General features: G+C 35.6%; 1 protein-coding gene across 2 annotated transcripts in view; it reads left to right on the forward strand.

The window, feature by feature from the left end:
* LOC119641408 (low-density lipoprotein receptor-related protein 1B) overlaps positions 1 to 23,565 on the forward strand; it is a 140,595-nt gene that overhangs the window by 105,126 nt on the left and 11,904 nt on the right. Inside the window, exons 2-18 of one of the 2 annotated variants that reach the window (XM_038040046.1) lie at positions 6,090 to 6,203; positions 14,683 to 14,808; positions 14,932 to 15,051; positions 15,141 to 15,383; positions 16,942 to 17,196; positions 17,281 to 17,440; positions 17,512 to 17,728; positions 18,315 to 18,498; positions 18,704 to 19,016; positions 19,117 to 19,314; positions 19,379 to 19,570; positions 19,630 to 20,505; positions 20,573 to 22,150; positions 22,218 to 22,395; positions 22,459 to 22,754; positions 22,819 to 23,174; positions 23,243 to 23,514. In XM_038040046.1, the coding sequence (XP_037895974.1) occupies positions 6,090 to 6,203; positions 14,683 to 14,808; positions 14,932 to 15,051; positions 15,141 to 15,383; positions 16,942 to 17,196; positions 17,281 to 17,440; positions 17,512 to 17,728; positions 18,315 to 18,498; positions 18,704 to 19,016; positions 19,117 to 19,314; positions 19,379 to 19,570; positions 19,630 to 20,505; positions 20,573 to 22,150; positions 22,218 to 22,395; positions 22,459 to 22,754; positions 22,819 to 23,174; positions 23,243 to 23,514 (5,678 nt within the window). The remainder of the gene's footprint in view (positions 1 to 6,089; positions 6,204 to 14,682; positions 14,809 to 14,931; positions 15,052 to 15,140; positions 15,384 to 16,941; positions 17,197 to 17,280; positions 17,441 to 17,511; positions 17,729 to 18,314; positions 18,499 to 18,703; positions 19,017 to 19,116; positions 19,315 to 19,378; positions 19,571 to 19,629; positions 20,506 to 20,572; positions 22,151 to 22,217; positions 22,396 to 22,458; positions 22,755 to 22,818; positions 23,175 to 23,242; positions 23,515 to 23,565) is intronic. The other variant, XM_038040047.1, reaches the window with a different exon arrangement.

A 23,565-nucleotide genomic window follows, 5' to 3' on the forward strand; every position in this document is an offset into this window, starting at 1 on the left:
CTAGACATTGACCATATTCCTTAACAGAGCTTTATTACGGCATTTAGGCACCTAGCGACCTACCATATTCCTTAGATAAGCTCTGTTGGTGCATTTACGCACCTCGACAATCCCTACCATATCCCTTGACTGAACTCTGTTAGGGCATATACGCATCTAGACACTTTCTAGAAACTTCCCCTTAGATGCACTAACAGAGCTCTGTTATATATTTAGAATTAAGATATATGTGGACTTGGAAGCCTACCCTGTCCATATTAAAAGAGGTAAATTATATTTGTGGGCACCGCATGAATCTATACGAAAATATCTTTCGAATAAGCTAAACAAATTTTGCTTGCAGGAATTATTTTTAACAACTTTTTGAAATTTGATATATTAACGAAAAATGGCTATGGAAAACCACCGAAAATTAAGACTCTAAGGCGGGCAAACTATAAAATGCCGCCTGTATCCATGGATATTACATGAATCTATATGAAAATATTTATCGAATGAGCAAGAAAATTTCAAACTTTTCTTTCGCGAACTAATCGTAATGAATTTTCAAAGATAGCATACTTAGCAAAAAACTCTCACTACTTTAACAGACTCTTACTAACATTAACAGAACATTTCTGTTAAAACAAAAATACTAACGTTATCATTTTAACAGTTAAAAGAGAGAGAGAGAGAGAGAGAGATAGAGAGAGAACATTAACAGAGAAAAACGAATTTCTTTTTCAACAGATTCATGTTACTTTTTTTCTGTTAACTAACCTGCATTCCGTTTATTTATTACACGTAGCTATGCAAATTGTAATGACTAACAGGCCTAAGCTGAAACTACAAAAATGTAATGAATGAATTTCAAATTTGTTTAGCTTGTATGAAAGGTATATTCATAGGGATGTTCATGCCATGTCCACCAAAATATTTTACGTCTTTTACTATGGACTGAATAGGCATCGATTCAAAAGCAACTATATATCTTAATTGTAAATATTTAAAAGAGCTCTATTAAGGAATCTAGCAGATATACTTACTTGCTATTTAAATTCGAATTTATCTTCGCACCCTTGTAAAATATTCCCAGCAATAGAGCGAATCGTTTAATTAACATGAAACCAAATTAAATTTATTGTTGTCCATAATTTTTATAGCGGTTTGAAACAAAAACCACTCTATTTTCAAGTACGTGCGCGAAAAAGAAATTATTATACAAGTGGTCTGCGTTTCATCAACCGCTTCCCGCTCAATTTAAGTTAAGGCTATAGCAATATTGAAGAGCATTCAACTAATTTAGCTACTGTAAGTGGCATTCGTTTAAATTATATATGCGTGTGTGCATGGTTGGTTATTCATTTAAAATAAATTATTACAAAAATTTTCTAATGAATTTTAATTAAATTAAATTTAATTTTATTTTAATCTATTTTAATTTATTGGATTATCGCTTGTGTGAACAAAAGCAAAAACGAAACACAAATAGAACGCAATGGTTTTTTGAGTGGAACCTACAAAAAACCAAACTTAATGACATTTTATAACAAAGCACATGTTGTAAAATGAAAAAAGCAAAAAAAAAAAGAAAAAAAAAAAACACATTTCACTGATTTATGTTTATTACTACCCAACGTATATCAAAGACTTTACGGGACTGAGTAAACAAAGCATTGACACGGCGGGGAAGTATAATATATAACGTAATCAATAAATTTGCTTCATATTCATATTAATGTGTATTCTTAATATACACATAACTACTTGGACATCTGATATGTGTTTCTATGCCTCACAAACAGATCGACTACAACACTCCATTAGTAACTACAAAAGTAACATCACTAAAACAACTGTAACTCGTAAACTAATGGTCGGGATGTCAAGAAGTTTCGACACATATCGATTGAGGGCTGCTACTCTCCAGAAACCGTATGGGTTTGGAAGGGCAACACACGAGTACATCATGTGCAACATATTCTCGGCTATAGACAAGGCGCTTAAGCCACTCAAACATCCACACGTGATAATTATTCATCGCCATCCTTTAATAAAAGATAAGCTTCGGTAACGGCTTCTCCAAGTTTAATATGAAGTTTCGCGACAATTCGTTGCTCATTTATCATTCGTCCAGTGAAACTAAAAGGAAAAGGGGGGTCCGTTGCCGTAACAACGACAAGGAAGCTTCAGAGACCCTATAAACTATATATATTCTTGATTAAGCTACGTCTGTCCGTCTGTATGGTATTGATTTTCAGCATTCTCCTAGTGGTGGGGATATGCGAGATTCGACCCCCGACGAATATAACTTTCTTACTGGTTTTTATTTATTTATTTATTTTTTTTTTTTTTTGGTTAAAGGTTATCCAAAACAACTGTAAACATAATGGTCTTTGTCAATCCGTCAATTCGATTTGTTTATCAGTGTCTGCTAAATATTGATATTTCCTTTTGTTGTCAATGTCATTATTGTTAAGGAAAGCATTACCATGTTTTTGCAGACTCATCATTTGAGTAGAAGCAGTATAATAACTTTGTCATGAATTTTTAATAAAAAGAAAATTTAAGAAATATTTACCAGAAAATCCAAAACTTGCTTATTTATGTTATCCAATATGAATGTATAAATGTATACTTTTGCCTCCTGGTTAAATAATGTTGGATATGTATCATGCCTGATAATGATACTAACTGATAATAAATTGTCATACAATGACCAAAAAATCAGAAGCAATTTTATAAACTAAACTTTGAAAATAGCACCAGCAACTTGCAGCATACAGCAGATATTAATTCGCTACAAATATGCAATCTATTCATTTTCCTGTAGCAAGAAAAATGAGCATTCAGAACGAGAGTGTTCCACCTGATTTTGATTGGGATTGCAGTGCCGTTGATAATGTGAAGCAAAATATATCACTGCCGATCAATGATAACTACGAACGAGATCAACAAATACTTGAGCCAACGGATGTAGCGGAAAGCAGTAGAGTATGGACGGCATATTCTCGCAATACCCCATCTAAGGCGTTTTCCTATAAGGACATACCCTTGGAATATAATAAAAGACGTTTTAAACATGTGGAGAGCAAAGTCGCTCAATACATATCACTCTCATATGAGCCAAAGATGAGAAACGTCGCAACTCTGAACAGTTTCTTATCTATCCTTATTTACCTGAAACTTTAGATGGAAGCAGAGAACAACATCTATATGTAATCAATACATGCCAAAAATTTGTATTTCTACGTCACTACGCTGATGATAAAAATAACAGGATGGATCAGAAGAGCGTATCGGCTTCCGTATCTTTGACAAAGCCACTTACATGTAATTGTTTAGCGATAAGAAGTATACGATAGCGATGAGAAGATAACGATTATTTGCAAAGCAAACTGGATGAGAAAAGTATTGAAAACGGGCACCTTACAAGGAATATAAATTACATGGACTTCAAATTGATCCAATGCAACGATAAACTTCAGCAACCCATTATAAAACCAAAGAACGCAAAAGCTCTTCCGGCTCATAAGGGTTGGGTAAGCGCATTGGGAAAGCAAAAAACGCAACAATGTTGCTCGGGGAAGTTCACAAAAGACATTCAAGCTGATCTCACTTTGAGCCCATCGCCCGTATCACGCTTGCGTCTAACCAAGGGAATATTAAACACATCCACAACTTCTGAATAAATAGGAATAAGTAAATATCAATGTATAACCAAAGTTTAGTGGAGAAATTATCTTCATTTTCTGATTGGCTCGACTGCAACTAACGAAATGATATTTAAGTATCTTTTCTTTCTAAGGGATATTCAAAATTCCCTTCAAAGTGAAAATAGTCTTACACAAGTTTAACTTTTCTAAGAAGCTTGGCAGGATTTGTTTAATCTCTTCCTTTTTGCGACTTGCTAAAGCAATGGAAAGAGAATATTGCGGAGAGCTGAAGCATTTGAGTGTAGAGTTTTGAAAAATTTCGTAGAAAAAAGACAGGAGTAAATAAAAAAGTTGAGCAAAACAAACGTGCAGGTACAAAATGAGGGAGAACATTAAGGGCTAATTGAACTAATGTGTAAACTCACCAAGAAGTAAACTTCATTCTACCTATCCGTGTTCGTTATTTTACCTAATCGAAAAACAATATTAAGCCTCCGCCTATTATAATCCTGTAGCAATATTTTATATACATATATAACATGAAGGGCTTATTCAAAAGCAAACTTCTTTCTAGCTACCTGCGTTGGTTATTTCACGTAATGGAAAAACAATATTAAACCTCCTTATATTATATTTCTATAGCAATATTCTATATATGTATATATATAACATGAAGGGTTAATTAAACATTCGTATGAAGCAAACTTGATTATTCCTTACCTGCTGTATTATGAAATGAATTAAATTTTCGCTTACGGATGGATGCCTTTACTTTCTTCGCTGAATTGATTACATTGTGATCTAACATTCACCGAATATTGCATTTTTCACTTTAAGAAGAAGTGAGTTATCTTCTTCTTTTTCCTCACAATAATTTAATAAAATAAAATAAGACGTACAAGCTATCAATCAATTTCAACAATGTCTACCTACTCCGTCTTTTCAAATATGCATTAAATGCACATCAGTCAATCAACAACTAGAGCAGTTGAGTGGAAAAATGGGCGCAATATTCGATTCCATATACCAATATATGACCCGGAAACGTTCGCAGCACAGACATATTAATTATTCTGACTAACACTTATAACATTACCCACAACTCAGCTGAATCCATACTTTTAACAACTCTAATGTCCGGCCAGAACCGGCTATTAATCCGTGCTTTTTTGTGCGTTACAAAAAAGAAGATCTCGAATTATTCTTTTAAAATCAGAGATTGTTCTATAAAACCTCCAACAATGAGCTCGTTTGTCTGTCCGCTAGTCTTTATTCATTCTGGAGTTGGGAGAAACCTTGTTGCTGGGCAAATTTTAAAAATCAACGGACTCTGCCCACACGACTCTGCAGTGCGAAGAACTGAGGAAAAGCTTTAGAGCATAGAAAGCTTGAGATCCATTAGCCTTATTAGACATTTACGTGAAGTTAAACCCTTGAAAAATCGTAATGAAAATGATCTCAATCGCTCTACCTGAAAAGCGACTTAAGCTGGCGTATTCACTTCATTCATTTAAAGCTTTCTGACAATTTTCTATGCAGAATTTTAATGCCGCCTTATGGGTATTTTAATTAGTAGTATGTACCTTTCCTCGGAAACATTTGCATATGTGTAGTTTTTTTTTTTTTTTTTTTTTTTTTGTTTTTTGAGCTAACATATAAATTTTACGCATAATACGATGAGCAAAAAGTTTATATATTGTGTTGCGAGTTAGTTCTTTTCTCTTATATTCTTTTACACTAATGATGCAAAATTTCATAGTCACGTTCCGCTTTTCCGCAATATCAACAAAACAGCAACAACAGAATTATATATGAAATGTAAAGAAAACAACAACAGCAATCATAATAAACAACAATTGTCGTCTATTGTTGCATATAATGCTCTGTTCGTTTCCCATTCCGCGCTCTGTTTTGCCAGCTACCTGTCGCTCAATTTGCAAGAGCACGTAAAAGTACAAGTAGCAGCCACAATAGTAGTAGTAGTAGTAGTAGCAGAAGTGATAGTAATACTAGTAGTAGTAGTAGTATTAGTAGCAGCAATAGCGCTATGCAAACAGAGAAAATATGTTATAAAAAATTGTAATAATAATAATGGAAACAAAACTATTAAAATTCATTGTATGTCGTATGCACGCATACACACATACAATATACACTTTGAAACACGACATGCCTAAAATGTTAATACAAAACTACAATAGAGACAATAGTAAAGGAAAAAAAATTTATTGTCATTTAATGTTTATTTAATGGAAAAAAATTGAAAACATCACTTATTGCCTTAACCGGCTTTTTTTCAAAATCTTATTTTTATTATTATTAGTATTTTTTTTTCTGTTTTTTTTTTTTTTTCGTTGATATGTTGCGTTATTATGTTTTGTTGTATTTTGCAGAGTTGTTGTTGTAGTTGTTATTGTTTTCTCCTTTGTCTTTTTACTCTTAAACTTATTGTAGGAACATGTCCTCCTTCGTATTTTACCTGCAATGATGGCAAATGCATACCAATGCGTTGGAAATGTGATTCAAAAGCGGATTGTGATGACAGCTCTGATGAGACTGTAGGTTGTGGTAAGTCTTTGCTTATTTAAAATACAAAATCTTTTTCAACTTCACACTTTTAATTTGCTTCCTCTTCTTGAAAAGAAATCATCAACGAGACAAAGGACCCATCGTGTCCTTTGCAAATTGCTATTAATTTCTTATAGATGGAAATGCTTCCATAGACGGAAATGCCTTCTCCTGTAACGTATGGTATCGGGTTACTAACCTTTTAGAAAACAAGTTTCTGTCTTCCTCTTCTCTCGTACTAAATTCACTGCCAATGCTTTTAACGGAAAATATAGCCCAACCATCCTGTTCCATAGAGGAATCGAATAAGCTCTCAATCAATGACTCACTTAAATGTTATAAATACAGAAAAACGGAATTTCCCGAAAACTTCTTCTTTTACAAGGGCCGTAAATTATGCATTACATCTGCCTTCACCACCAGTTTAACGGTGTTGTGGCTATCAAATATGAAATGTGTTTAAGTGTGGCTTTTGCTCATTATACTATAAAATGAGAAATTTAAATATTGTTGCAGAATATTTCTAATAATATTTGGACCTTGGCTTGGTTGGCTACTAGCGAATTACATCCTAATTACAATGTGATAACAATTCGGGAACATTTGTTATCACAAATTTTTATTTTTATCTCTCTCTCTTAATCCAATCAATCTGCTTTGGTCACTGCCCTGATATGTAAAATGTGATTTTTTGACCCGTTAAATAAAAAGGTTTGCCCATCACTGTTCTGTAATATCGGATAAACGAGGCTAATTGTCTCGGCTTCTGTACAGACACTGTAGGGTCATCCATCGGCTATACAGGGATATTTTTATCGTTGTATCTTTTATAGGATAGGAGCAACGATAAGGACTTGCGTGCAAAATATCGGAATGTTTTAGTCGACAAATGCTGAACATAGACATTACACAGACGAACAGGTGGACTTGTTTAAATCGGTTTAGAATTTAATGCTGATCAAGAATGGAGTTTTTATGGAGTTTCTTTCCGTCCCCTTTAGCAAGGTGCGTTGTTAATGATGAACTACTTCACTTAGATTCACCGTCGATGCGAAGGACATGATAAACACACAACACTTGAGAATAATCTAAATTGACGTTATCTTTACGTTATTTACGACGTAGTTACGTCAAAATTTTCTTCACAATTTTTATTTCCAATTTATTCTTTATCATATACTCCGTCTCCATGCATTATTTGCTTGTAAAAAAAAAAAAAAACAAGTAAAAAAATGGTATTTTTGATCGTAACCGAATCTTTTATATCCATCACCGTGATCCTAAAAAGAAAGGAAAAGAACGAAATTCTCGTACTCTATAACATTGAGTGTGCGCGGCTGATTTATCTTCAGGATAAAACTGGAAATTTATAGGACGCATGCGTTGCAGTTTATGAGTAACAAGCGAAAAACGCGGAAAGCAAAGGTGTTCACAGTTTTCGGGACATAGACGTGTGCGTATTGTACACACATTCTTCGGGTCATTTTTTGCCATTTTGTTGGGCGATATCTCCATTTTAATCCGCGGGGAGTGGTTATTGTGGTACGTTATAAGGATATCGAAATAAATTAAATGTTGATAAACTATAGTATTGGATAGGCGTGGCCAATTTTGGACAGTGTAGCGCGATATCGCCCACATAATGTACGTTCAACTTTTTGTATATTTATCTGCTGAAGTTTATAAGTAATGAGCAAAAAATCATTTGGTGTTGGTCCGTCAACTGACTCGGCTCATTTCCAGTGCCAACCTACATGCAAGAACCTTCAATGCTCTTGCCAAATCCACCGTCGACAGCTTCAGTTTTCCGCCTGGGAGAATGTTTATAACAGATATTGCGAAGGCGGACAGACGGACGGACATGCTTAAAATGATTTAGAATTTAATGCTGATCACGAATATAATATGCCGAGTCTCTGAAACTCCCTTCTCGCCGTTGCAATCAGTTTGGCAAAGTGAATATGCCCGTCACCCTTTGGTGACATGGGTGTTTTTCATTCTCAAACGGAATATCCTTTTCGCTTTTTCGCTTGTTTTATTCTTATTGTGAAGCCTACGTATAATGTATCGTAGAAAGGACCTTTGTGAATGCAAGCAATAAGCTAATGAAATGAAGCGATATGAATTGCAATCAACTGCATTACATCGAAATATGGCATCGTTTCGGACGGTATATCTTCGTTCAATTTCCACTGCAGCTGCTGGACTGATGATGATAATATGAAAAAATATTTCGTAATTGTCTCATCTTTCACTGTTTACACGTTATTCAAGCCATCGAATACATGTCAATGAAGCAATAAATGAAAGTCATGGTTGCAGTAATAAAATATTGTTCTCAGCAGTAGCAACAAGAGCAAGTGCATCGTTATTATCGCATATGTAACAATTGCAATAATTTTTTCTTTGGGAGATGACAAGTCAGACTCGATTTTAATTGTAACTTAAAGTACTCGCACTTCAGTTCTGAAACATAACGCATGAAATAAAAATGCGAAGCAGTCATAATAATAAACTAAGAAAGCGAATTAAAGGCACCATTTGTGCACTGCAGGCAATGGAGAATCCTCTTATTATCCTCTTAGCCCGATTACGACAAATTTATTTCGCTTCAATAGTTAATCTTTAGTTAATCTTTTCCTAGCAAGAGTAAAAATATTTTTAAGTACATGGTTGCACGGATCTAGCCACACAGACTCTACGCTGAACAAACTTTATAAATCCATATATCTTGTTCTTCTTCACTTTAAACGATATTTTAAATACTTTTATGCCCGTCATGGGCATGGATAAGGGGCATATTGATTTCGTCAAAACGTTTGCAAAGCCCAGAAGGTCGTTCCAGAGACTCCGCAAAGAATATATATACTCTTGATCAGCATTAAATTCTACAACGATTTAGGTTTGTCCATCTGTCCGCCTGTGTGTTTGTCTGTTTTAAACGTTCTCCTGGCTTCAAAAATTATTTTCTATGGCATGAGCATTAAAGATCCTTGAGCGCAGGTTGGTATTGAAAATGGACCAAGTCGATCAAAGAATGCGCCCGCAGCACCACGTAAACTGAAAATACCTCCGTTTTTTAAAAGCAATGAAGAATTGGTTTTCTGTTCACTACTCATAAGCTGTAGCTGAAAATTGTTTAAAAATTTGAACGCATATTTTCTATGGGCGAATTTGTAGCAGCTGTACAAAAGTGGAAATGAATTGATCACGCCTACCCAACGTGATAGTGTATCAAAATTTACTTTTTTTTCAAAACCTTTATAAGCGACAAAAACAAGCTTGAAAAACTTCCTAAACTATATAAATCTTTGATCAGTTTCAAATTTGGAATGCACCTAAGCATGTCTGTCTGCTTCCCCTTCGCAACTTTGTAGCATCTGTAGTAACGATTAGTGAATATGAAAATATTGCTTATAAATTTGCAAAGGAATTTGGAAGTGGAACTAAACTTTTCAAACCACACACCTACACTGTGCACAGGCCAATGGTACAAAAACTATTATTTTGAAAATAGAAAAAGTCAGCCATCATATTATATAACACATAATATTACATAGCATGAAAATGGAGTCCTTTTTCCTTTTTTGTCTTTTTTAGGATGGTGATGATGGGTGTAAAAGCTCGAATAAAATTTTCTTAGTTGTCACATTTGAAAACGTCGAATATTATCATGTCAAACGAGACCGTTTATTTTGTAGAAATTGTTGTTGAATTTTATCACAGGCCTCATGAGCATGCTCTAGTTGGATTCAGATCCTTAAAGGTGATAATTTTGATGTAAAAGTCAAAATACATTTAGATCAGCGGGAAAAAAGTTTAAATAAATCTCTGGAAATAGTCATTGTTGCAGTTTATGAGGAACGAGAAAACAACAATTTTTTGCTTCTGAAAATAAAGGTATTGTGCGCGTATTCGTTGATTAAATCGGGCCATTTTAAATGCGAGCCGGCTTGCGAGAACTTCCAATGTTTCGAATTTTTGTGAAAGGGGAAAATTTACAATAAATTGACTTGGAATTTCAATCAGAGCAAGAAGACGCTCCACACTGTATGAGGTGCATATGTTTAGACAAAATGAATATGGGCAGTGGATTAAAAAAGAGCCGCAAAAAATGTTTCACATCACGGCAGCTTTGAGCTCACTAGATATAAGGGTGTGAAGATAAAATCGAATTTAACTAGCGACGACACCTACCATATCTGTTAACAAAACTCTTTTAAAGCCTTAACAGAGCTTTGTTGAATATTTAAAATTAAGATATAGTTGGATTTGAAAGCCTACTCCGTCCATCTAAAACAAGGTAAAATATTTTTGTGGACATTTTATGAATGTATATGAAAATACCTTTCAATCCAATTAAACAAATTCAAATTCTGCTTATGGAAACTATTTGGAAATTTGGTATATTAGTGAAAAATGGATTTGGGAGAACACCCAAACTTGAGACTCTACTGCGATCCAAGTGGAAAATCCCGCCTATATGCACCTATATCGAATGAGCAAAAAAAATGCAAACTTTTCTTTCGGAAACTAGTTTTAACAATTGTTTGAAATTTGGTATGTTAGCGAAAAATGCATATGGAAGTACAGCCGAATTTGAGACTCTGATCCGGCCAAATGTCATTAGTATACTACATATACTTAGATACTATAATATACTATACCATATTAGTACTATACACTATACTATACTAGTACTATACTATACTATAATATGCTGTACTATACTAGTACTGCACTATACTATACTAATACTAAATCTTACTATACTAGTGCTATACTATGCTATGCTATACTGTACTAATAATATTGTATACTATACTATATTAGTACTATACTGTACCAACAGGGAAGAGGAGAATGTGGAATTTTTGCATAAAAAATCTTCAAACACGATTTTCTAATGTGCATGTTATTGACAAGTCATGTTATCGTACAAGTTTTCCTATTGAAACCATCAAAATGTCAAACTTCCGATTGTAACGTATGGCTTGGTTTTTTTGGAGAGGTTCATTAATTACATTTGTAAACGAATATGATTCGCCAACAATTACGTCCATAAGACCAAAATTGCTTGCAAAACAAGCTAAGCATTTCAACATCTTTCCATCGGTAGTTTATGGATCCCGTAGTGAATCTCAATCGTAATTCTAACACTATCACTTGGCAAACTGCACATGTACGATATCTTTCACTCGGTATATAAAGTCTTAGCCATTAACGTGCACCTACACGATGCTTGTATATTATTCACCTTTGGCGACGGATATTCTAGAAAAATATAAGCTTTCTTCTATATGCGTATTATCCGCTCCCAAGAAGAGGAAAACACATGACAGGCGGCCAACACCAGCTTCAAATACAAACCTCTTTACTTTGCTCAGTTTGCTGTCAATGGCCTTGCTGTGTATCAATAGTAAGCAATCATATGAAATGGAAATGGAAGAAACTCCATTGTCCCCATAAACTTTATGTTCAATGCTATTACATATCTTTTTGATTTTCTTTCACCATTGCTATGCGTTTTTTTTCTTATTCACCAAGCTTTAAAGTTTAGTTGTTGGCCGCACAGGCCATGTATGCTTGCTTGTGATCATGTTTATTTTACCGGATATTGTATGTTTTCTTTTTGAAATCGATTCATTCACGATGTATTTAGTTGTACAGTTGGAATGTAAACGTACATGTGAGTTCCGTTCGCCAAGCTTCATTGTACCATTCACCTAAGGATGGGAGGTGTATTCATTTTGTCAAAACGTTTGCAACGACCAGAAGGAAGCTTCAGTGTGACCACAAAGTACATGTATTCTTGATCACCATCAAATTTTGAATCGATTTAAGCATGTCCGTGTCTACGTCTGTGTAATGTCTATTCTAAACATTCTTCTGATCGCAAAAAGGCAGCTATCAACTTAAAATTAGGCAGTAACGTTGGAAATTCTTTCACGCAGTTTCAAACTTGGGCTGCATCTAAGAATGTTCGTCTGTCCATCTGTCCATCTACACATAGTATTTGTTCATTCTCCCGATAGCGACAATAAAGATGTCTTCTACAAATTTGAAATAAAAAAAAAGTGAAAGTGGCTCAAATTTTTCCAAGGCCAACGCCGATACGGTAAAATTTTTCATTTTGAACATAGAAAAAATCAGTCACAACCACAACTTATTACAGGGCATGATGAAAATGTAGTTTTTTTATTTTTATTTTTTTTGTTAGCATATAAAAGATTCGTTCACGACGGAATATAATTTTCTTATTCATTTCATTTTGCTGTCGATATGACGGAGAAAAAAATCTCATCATATGTGGTTGTTAATGAGGTCGAACAGTTCTAGTCTTTCGTCTATCAAAACGATTGAAAAGCAAAAAAAGGGAAAAAACCAAAAATAAGAAGAAATAAAGATTAACATGTGTCAGTCGGAAAACTGCCAGTGATGTGAACCCATTAAAAATTTTTAATTCCTATACTCAGTGCAAGAAATGGCTAATAGACGTATAGGGGCTAACAAGTGACCATTTCATCGAAGATACGAATTACTATAAATTTCCCAAAATTCCTGAAATCCTAAAACTGATGGGCTAGGGACATGGGCGTGTACAATAGATCTTCTAGATCGCGGTACGTCTTGCCCAATTAATAATAATAATAATAATATTACAAATTTATTGAAATAAAGAGATGGAAAAATCATTTATGTAACATACCGTGATTAGCAGACTGCCATCAAACCTATTGCTTAAACACATTACACGTCGTAGCGATCTTTTTATCTTTGTTGCAATCCAATTAGTAGGCACGTTAAAGGACGCAATAGGAACATGTTGAATTAACTCGATTACATAATAAAGTCAAGTGCACTTATTCTGGCTTTGCAACTTTAAACTAATTTTTTTAAACACTTGTTCTCGTACAAAGCAAAAATTGTACTATGTCTGTACAAAAAATTGTCAGAGAGTTGATCTCTTTTGCAGCCGAATATCTGACTCTTGCGAATTACCATTTTTTGTAACAAGATTATGTTGTACAATGTAAATTGTAATTTGCGATGTCCATCTTGCGAGCGGCGAAAAGTAACAAAAGCATTAAAGGATATTTATCAGGGAAGCTTTTAAGCATGAATTACGACTTTTTCAGCCAATACGTGCCTAAGCATGATTTAGTCATAAATTTTCGTTCTGTTAAATGCGTTCATATTTCAATTTAAATAAATTAAAGCGAGAAAACGGTTCTTCTCTTTGCCTCTTCCCTCATTCATGTTATGGGAATTCAATTGCTGCTCGCACAGAAAAAAACCAGTATAGACTCCTTCGCACATTTTTTTTTTTTTTTTTTTTGATTTTTCATAGCCAGTGCAGGTGATAGGTGGAGAAAATAAGAGAAATTGAATGAAAAAAGTTTTTCCTTTTTTTGTTTGTTACTGTAAGTACAAGTATGGTAGGGTAGGTATAGTAGGTTCGTTGGTGCTTAAGCAACGCTTAGAATTATACAATGACAAATGTAAGACGTCGTAATTGAAGCCAGTACAAGTTGCTCTATATCATAGCGACAAAGTTATCGCCCTAATCTGAAAACATTCTTTTGAATTTTTTTTTCTTTTCTGACACTTGCGAGGTTTTCATCTGATTTTTCCTTTACAGGAAAAGTGGGTGAACCAAAGATCATATGTGCCTGATGCTGATACTGTTATGCGTCTCTCAAGCGGAATGCAATTTAAGAAAAGAATAATAAGGCAATAAACTTGAGGTTAATGGATATTATAACCATCTTTAGATAGCGTGTATGCAGGATTCGTCACGACATCTGTTATTACTTTTACTATGTTCTTCTTTTATATATATATATATTTTTCTTTTTATTATTCCTTTCCGTATGGAGAGGCCAGTTAGCATATATACTCACTCACAGTTTAGTTTCGTTTTTCATGAGAATAAATTTGAATTTTACATGAGAGAAGATTTTGTTTTTTTTTTTTTATTCCCCTATAGTCGGAATATGTTTGTTTGTATAAAAGTGTGTGTGTGGCTGTTGCGCGTACACATTTGCGCCTTTAATGCGCTTATTTATCAAACAGTTTTTTGTTTATCGTTCATTTTACTTTCTACACGCTCGTGCACATCCATATATTCTGGGGTAGAATGGATGGAATGAAAGTCTTTTGCATACGAAAACAGATTTAATATCTTTTGCAAATTATACGCTTTATTGTTTTTGTTATCGTTGCTATTATTGCCATTACCGTGTTGTTCTTTGCTGCTTATTTGCCGATGAAGAGCTAGGAGTAAAGAAAAATGTTCGCTTCTTGTGCAGACATATACGCAGACAAAAATTAAATACAATTTAAAGTCAATTAGATAATTAGAGATTAAGAAAATTGGCTATTAAGTGGGTTCTGTTCCACTGCCAAATACCGATTGTAGTTAACTAACATATCGCACACATATGGATTTAACATTCACTCCCTCTTATTTTTGCAGCCAACGCTTCAAAATGCAATGAAGGTCAATTTCAGTGCACATCCACACACAAGTGCATACCCAACAATTGGGTATGTGATGGCGAATACGATTGTGGCACTCACGATATATCCGATGAAATCAATTGTAAGTATATTCCTGTGTTATGCTCTCCACAGCTTTGTCCTCCTTTGACTGGTCGAGTATTTGCTGTTTTTACTTGCTTGTTACAATTACATACACAATTTTTTACAATATGATTTTATGTAGGTCGCAACGATGAAGTATCTTGTCGTCCGTATCAGAGTAAATGCAGTAATGGCTTCTGTTTAGATATATCACGGTTTTGTGACGGTACCTGGGATTGTGATAACGACGAGGTCAAGTGCGGTAAATGATCAATTTTTACTTATGTTCAAATTCGATTAGTTCTCAATTTTGTCGAATTTTTTCTTTTTCCAATTATCTTAAATAACTAGATACCCAAGATGCGCAATGCTCAACGTTAAACTGTTCATTTAATTGTAAGCTAACACCATTGGGACCCACTTGCTATTGTCCGCCCGGTCAACTTACTATTAATGGAACGCAATGCATAGATTACGATGAATGCTCAGTGCAGGGCATGTGTGATCAATCGTGTCGCAACACTCACGGTTCATACGAATGCTCTTGTGTACCGGGTTATATTAAACAAAAAACTCGTTGCCTAGCTTTAAACGGTGAGTGCTATTAAATTTTTATAAACGTTGTGCTGCCTTTGTTACTACCAGTAAAGCCTAAAAAAAGTAAAAATGAGCCAAGAGAAAAGCAGAAAAACTATCAACCATACCGTCAGGCTTATTGTAAAAGTCTAAAAGTGTAGCATATCATATGGCTTTGCAATGCTTTTTATTATTTAAATTAAAATAAATTTTCCTTTTTGCTTTGTTTCATACATACACGTACGCGGATAAAAAGTAAACAAAGCGAAAAAGCATTTTAATTCCTGAAAAAAAATGTTCTTCAGCTTTTTGGTTTAAAATTTATTTTGATATAGTTTAGATTGAAATAAAGTAAATGTTCCGTTGCAGTGGGTAAAGAGCAATTCTTTTTTATTTGTACTTTTTTTGGTCCTCACCATCAAATGATGTTATGTATGTTTATTATATCAATGCGTTTGCAACTCATGGAACGCTGCTTCAGGGTTCCGGTACATATATATTTAGGACCAGTATCAAATTCAGAACCGACTTCGAGCACATCTACCTTCCTTTTGTTGATAACCTATAGTTAATAGGGGGGCTAAATCAGTCAATAAACACATCTGCAATATAACAACAAAAAAATTGTTTTTTTCTTATTGCTCTCATTGACCATAAAAGAAAAGAAGTGATCATAAAACAACGAAACAAAAATTAAAATAATCAAGCACAGGTATTTAATATCATAGAGTAATGAAATTTCACGTACCCTTATCTTACTTTTATTCATTATACCCTACAAGGGCCTGTGGCACAGGATATATTAAGTTACTGTAAACGTATGTAAAACGCAGAAAGACTTAGGATCGACCCACTTTTTATTATATATATAAGCCTGTCTGCCCGTCGGCCTGTCCGTCTGTCCATGGAAATTTATGTTTAAGCTACAAGTCGCAATTTGGCTCACAACAGTAAATTGAGTAGGTCTACTTTTTGGATACCACCACATATGAGAATATTCATGGGACGTACACCCTCGTATGCCGAAAACGCCTAATTTTTAATTTTTTTTTAAATGAAAAGTTGTTCGTGTTAGTAATTAAATAAAAAAGTTAAGTGGGCCTAATTTGAAACGCGTGGGTCTATTTCTTGGGTCCACTCCATATAAACAGTAAGCCCTTCGGAAAAAAGCTTAATTTTTAATATTTCGTAGAAGTGATTGAACAAAAAAATTAAAGGTAGGGAATTTGGATCACATAGGTCTATTTTTTTTGGACCCCAACATACTCCAGGCGTTATCACGAAAAGCAAACTCTTATATGGAGAGAAAGTCTAACCTTTTCATAAGCTGGCTTTCATGAAAATAATATGTACAAAACGTATGAACAACTGTCCAAGACGATGTGATGCAGAGTATGTAATAATCGGGCTTGCCCGGCTATAGTGTTCCGGTCTGTCCTTGCTTTCATTTTGAGTTATGCTATGTATATAAAAGATTCGGCAAAAGCTCAATACAATTTTCTAACCAAAAAATTTAATAATAATAAAACTCATTATTTACATGTAATTAAAAAAAAAATGTTTTTCTGGACGTCAGTACCCGAGAATGAACCTCCTTCTTTGGTATTCTTGACGCAAACTGAGATGCGTCGAATAAATGCCAACAACGGTTCTCTAATGTCACACATCAATTCAGCTGATGTATCCGCAATTGAGGTTTGGCATCGTAATCGCACTCTTTGTGCCATGTATTCAAGCCCTTGGACTGCGGTTAATATGAAATGTCATCGTATAGATGATTTGAATGTCAGCTGGGCAATGGTATTGCCGGAATTAATTACTAGTACACACTGTAAGTAAAGTCATCCAAGAATACATTTGTTTTATCCTCATATATGATAATTTAATTTACACACATATAAACATGATGCAACAGTTATCGATAAATTACGTCTCGATTGGATATCGGGCAATTGGTATTTTCTGAGCAACGAGCCTGGTTTAGTATTCATGTGCAGCAATTCCATGAAATATTGCCGTATCATCTTGGAAAACATACAAAATCCTTCATCAATGGTTTTGGATCCCACGAAAGGGTAAGCGGAGTTACATCTCTCGAAATACGTACGTTTGCTTGATGTTTACCGTTATCTCTTCTTACTTATAGTTTTATTTTTTTTACCGAATGGAGTCCGAGCTTATCACGCGCCAACCTTGATGGCACAAATCATACAATTTTGGTTTCATCTCAGATTTACTATCCCAGCTGGGTAACATTGGACTTACCAAATGAACATGTATACTGGATTGACATATATAAGGACTTTATTGAACGCGTTAACTATGAGGGCGGCCAACGATGGTCTATGAAAAAAACCCACGATGTAAGTTCAGCCACAAGACATTGATCTGCATGTCGATAATTTGCATAGATTTCATGTACGTTAACCTGCGTAATTTTCGAAAAATTTTTGTTCGTATTATGCTTTGTATGCTTTTTAGTTAGGCTAAATTAATTTGAATTGATGTTGTGATAATAATGTTCATTAACATGTGTGACTGAAAATTCACATCTACCATTCCTTAGGTTTGAGACAATTGTGATGTTTAGCAGCCATGTTAGCTTAGACTGACTTATTTATAAAGCCCTAAAAAGTTTACAATGAGAGTAAGTTTAGGTCTTGCCGTTCGTCGTCCAAATTGTAATAATAAGGTTACAATTATTTTTGAAAGGGTTTTTGCAATGAGTAGTAGCCGACAGTAGTCGTCTGTATGGAATTTTAGAATCGACAAGTCTTTTGAGTTGAAATAGAACAAAGAAGGCAAACACCTGCACTATTAGGTACTAAGACGAAGAGATATTATGGAAATGAGTAAACTTTGCTCCCTTTCTCTCTCTCTCTCTCTCTCTCTCTCTATTCCTTTGAGTCCCATACCTGTCGATTTTATTTAATCCTTTCTTTCTTATAGACTCACGTGCCTTTTAAAACTTTACATTCGGTAGAGATTTTTGAAAATACTGTCTTTATTGCACCATGGAGCGATACAGTGATCATTACAATGGATAGATTTACGCTGGAAGCAAAACAAATTGTTAGCGATGTTAAACGACCTTACGATTTTCGCATCTTTCACCGCCAAAAGCAACCTGTAGGTAAGTACTTATTTAAGTATTGTGTACGGTTGCGGCATAATGACTGAATGAATGAATGAATGAATGAATGAATGATACGGAAGTTGAGCTAAACCATAAATTAACGACATTTGACATGAGTTTGTAACTGTGAATGCGTTTTCTTTTATACTCACCGTTACGATGTTATTATTGCTTTTCTTTTGCTTTCCGTTTTCTCTCGCAGTGGCCCATCCATGTCGTGTTAACAATGGAAATTGTAATCAGATTTGTGTGCCGCATTGGACTAAAAGTTTCGCTGAAGCCAAATGCATGTGTTCACACGGTTATAAATTACACAACAATACCGAATGCGAGCTGCTGCGCTATGAGAGATTTCTCCTTGCGGCTCGTCAACGTTTGGCTAACATTGCTGGTATACCGTTAACGCAACAGCACAAGTATTTGGATGCAATGGTACCCATTTATAATGTCACTTGGCCATTGGGTGTTGATGTAAACGTCCGTCAAAAGTTGATCTATTTCATACAATCGAATAAGTAGGACTACATACAAACGAAATAGAAAAAGACATAAAAAGGTTTTAACAGAAAATTTTATTTATTTTTCTTCTTTGTGTTTTTGTTCTCACACACAAAGCCACGGTTTTCTGTTGCACAGTCAAAGCATTGATGGCAAACAACGCAAAATCCTTGCACAAGGAAGTGATAGCGCATCTGTGTTGGCATACGATTGGTTGGCTGACAATCTTTATTGGAGTGGTGTGGATAGCATACATGTGGCCTCTGTACAAAATATGAGCAAAATTGTTTCATTGCCCATTAAACGGGAAGCTATGTAAGTTTTTGCAGTCAAACCGACCAGAGATTTCATAACAATTCAGATTATGTCCCTGTGATAGGTCCTTAGCTATTGATCCTATTGGCGGATTCTTATATTGGTCACATTGGATGGCCGGAGAAAAGAAAGCAGTTATCTATCGTTCCTGGCTAGATGGTACCCACAAACACTTATTAATGGAATCAACAGCGCAAATGCCAATGAAGTGGCCCTTAAGTTTAAACATAGACCGGCGCAGCAAACATATCTATTGGTAAGGGCAAGTTTCATAAAAATTTTTTTTATTCAAAGCTTTCGCTGACGTCTCCTTAGGTGCGACGTAAAAGAAAGCACTATAGAGCGCATGAATTTGGATGGCACTAATCGTACAATACTCTTCAAAGATGGTCAATTCCATCCGATAGCGATGACGTTTCATAATGGTTTTATTTATTGGGTCGACAATAAAAACGGAACTATAAGGCGTTTTAATATCCATCACTTAAATCACTCGATAGCCAATGAAACGCATACCGAGGTTTTTTCTTTAGAAAGAGGACGTACATCGAATTTGCGCATGTTTGATATAGCGACTCAGCCGTTCGGTTCGAATAACCCTTGCGCCAATACATTATGTCCCGGCGTGTGCTTCAATACACCACTTTCGGCGGTTTGTCGTTGCCCAGATCGGTATTCTTTGAATGGTACAGGCTCCCAGTGTGTACCTTATGCAAAGGAAAAATTGGAAAAAAATTGTACTAACGGTTTTCAGTGTTCTGCCACTGAACAATGTGTAGATCTTAAGGATTTATGCGACGGTTTTGATGATTGCGATGACGCCAGCGATGAAAGCTTTGCAAAGGATGGACCTTGTAACCCACTTAAATGTGATCCGAATGTGCACTTCGTGTGTAACGGAAGGTGCTATCAACGCACATTGATGTGTAGTTCTATCAACTACTGTCCTGATGGAGAAGATCAACGCAACTGTGAACAGCATTCGTGTAATAGTCATGAGTTCACCTGCTTTAAAACAGGTAAATGTATACAATTATCTTGGGTTAACGACGGAGTAGTGGACTGCGGCCCCGACGATTCTTCAGATGAGGGCGATGAAGTTGTATTTGAAGAAAAATGCCCTGAACACATGTGTGAAAATGGTGTTTGTGTTGCGCTCTCGGCCATTTGTGATGGTATCAACCAATGTGGGTAAGTCGTCGTACGTAGCAAATCTTTCACCTTGAAGTCATTTTGTCCATACAAATATTTTTAATAGCGACAATTCCGATGAAAGTGATTGCGCAAGCATCGAATGTGGCCCTGGAGAACGATTTTGTATGCCCATTGGTTGTTATGATGAAACTAGTATATGTGACGGAATACACGATTGCTTGGATTTCAGTGATGAAAGCAATTGTAATACAACCAAAAGTGATAACCATGCTATCGGATTAGGTGAAGCACATCAATGTGGGCCCTTTGAATTTGGCTGCTCTGACCCATTTGAATGTATTCCGGACTTTATGCATTGCGATGGTGTCGATCATTGCTTTGATAAATCGGATGAATTAAATTGTACTGAAGTCCATGATTCTAAAGTGAATTTTAATGAAAGCATAATATGTCAACTCCCCGATCGTTTTTGTCCTGATTCCAATAAGTGCATAACCGTGCGTCAGTTATGCGATGGTAATATGGATTGTCCCGATGGTACTGATGAGGGCTTTTTGTGCTATGAAAAACTGTGCGAACAGACGCACGAATGTTCACATCATTGTCATAATGCTCCCGAAGGATTCGTCTGTTCCTGCCCAGCGCACATGTTCCTAATGCCCAATGGCAAAAGGTGCAGCATGCAACATGCATGCGAGCATTGGGATACTTGTTCACAGATCTGCAGCACAGCTGGAAAAAGCTACGACTGTAAGTGTCTCGACGGATACGATTTGCAATACGATCATTTTAGTTGCAAAAGTATGTCCTCCGATAATCCTTACATAATATTTACCAACCGCCAAGAGATCAGAGGGGTGAACCTGAAAACGTCAACTATAAGCAACTTTTATACGTCCTTGCGTAATACCATAGCTTTAGATTTTCTGTACAGCAACGAGTCTAGCCAAATTTTTTGGACCGATGTTATAGATGACAAAATTTACCGTGGTCAGTTGATGGGAGAAGTGTTGCATAAGGTGGAAGCAGTTGTACACTCAGGCTTATCAACTACAGAAGGTTTAGCAGTTGATTGGATTGGTTTAAATTTATATTGGATTGACTCGAACCTGGATCAAATTGAAGTGGCCAAGCTCAATGGAAGTTTCAGGCGTACTTTAGTAGCCGGTGACATGGAAAGTCCACGGGCTATAGCGTTAGACCCGCGTGAAGGTCTCTTATTTTGGACGGATTGGGATGAAAACTATCCACGTATAGAGCGCTGTTCTATGGCTGGAGAACAACGGCAAGCCATTTCTACGACATCACAGGTTTCGGCTGGTTGGCCTAACGGTTTAACATTGGACTACACCCAAAAGCGAGTTTACTGGGTAGATGCCAAATCTGATTCAATTTATACTATCAAATATGACGGTTCGGATGTTCACTTAGTTTTAAGAAATCGCGATATTCTGTCGCATCCATTTGCTATAACCGTTTTCGAAAATTACGTTTATTGGACTGACTGGAGAACTACGTCAGTAATTAGAGCAAATAAATGGAATGGTACTGACATTCAAGTCATACAAAGAACCCAAACTCAGCCATTTGGTATCCAAGTATTGCACTCGAGCCGACAGCCACATGCCGAAAATCCTTGTGAACGTAACAATGGTGGGTGTTCACATCTATGTTTACTGGAGTGAGTATACTAACAAAGGAACAAGAATAATATCGATTCAGAGTGATTAAAAAATTTTTATTTTCAGTCTGAAAGGTAGATATCAGTGCGCTTGTCCCCATGTTATGCGATTAGATTCGACGGATAATCGTACTTGCATAGCCAATGAACAAGTGTTACTGTTCATAATGGGTGATGAGATACGTGGTATCGATCTAATGCAACCTAATCATCATACCATACCGACTATACGGCAGTCACCACAAGTAAGTAGTAAGACAATATGAGCGACAAAAATGCCTTTCTAAAATAGTACTGACCTGCTGCAGGTCTTAGCACCTCAACGCATTGATTTCACGGTTGACGATAATCGCATTTATTGGTCGGATGTACAGTTAAATGAAATCAAAACAGCGGGAATTTCGAATGGTATCATCCAAACCATTATAAACACCGATATACAAAATCCGTTTGGTTTGGCCATTGATTGGATAGCCAAGAATATATATTTCTCTACAGGAAAAACAATATGTGATATATGGGCTAGCAATCTGAAAGGGGAATATGTCACTCAAATTCTTACGGGCCTAAATAAAATCGAGAGTATTGCTCTAGATCCGGCCAAGTAAGTAAGCAAATCTTTCAATTTCTTCATGCGGCCAATAATTCGAACGTTTTTTCTCGGTTAGCGGCAAAATGTTTTGGATTCAATCAGAGCGTTCCTTGCAACTATGGCAAATTGAACAAAGTAATTTGGATGGTTCAGGCCGTATTATTCTCTATGAATATAATAACACTTTATTATCATTGACAATGGACTATGAGTCTGAACGTTTGTATTACGTTTACGACAATTCTGGCATAGCATATTACGACTTTCAAAAACGAGAAGTGGTTGATGTTTTACCAGCCAGCAATGTTATGACCATAAGTTCAGTTACCATTTACAACGGCACCGTTTACTTTCCTGAGAATATACAAAGTGTTATAATGAGCTGCGATAAGGATAAATGTGCGGAATATTCCATGTTAAGGAAAAACACGAGTAATTAATCATTGCATAACGATTAATAGTAATATTCTGAATATAAATATCGCTTTCCTTCTTGGCAGAAAGTATTCAATCACTAAAAATGTTTTACGCTGAAGCCCAGGTGGGCTCAAATACTTGCAGTGGTCCTCTGAAAGGCGGTTGCTCTCACTTGTGTTTAGCATTATCGCCCACGGAGCATGCGTGTGCTTGTGCCATGGGTTATCGTTTCAATCCAGAAAACCCAACCCAATGTCTAGGATATGAGGAATTCCTATTCTATTCCAATCATGAACTAAAAGGATTAGAAATCTATGATCCTTTGAAATCCTTAGAACAGCAAGGACAAAAAATGGTAAGTGCGTTTTTAGAAACATTTAAGTTTTGTTGTCATTTAACTTAAAAA

Source organism: Glossina fuscipes, unplaced genomic scaffold, assembly GCF_014805625.2.
Source record: "Glossina fuscipes isolate IAEA_lab_2018 unplaced genomic scaffold, Yale_Gfus_2 148, whole genome shotgun sequence".
Taxonomy (NCBI): domain Eukaryota; kingdom Metazoa; phylum Arthropoda; class Insecta; order Diptera; family Glossinidae; genus Glossina; species Glossina fuscipes.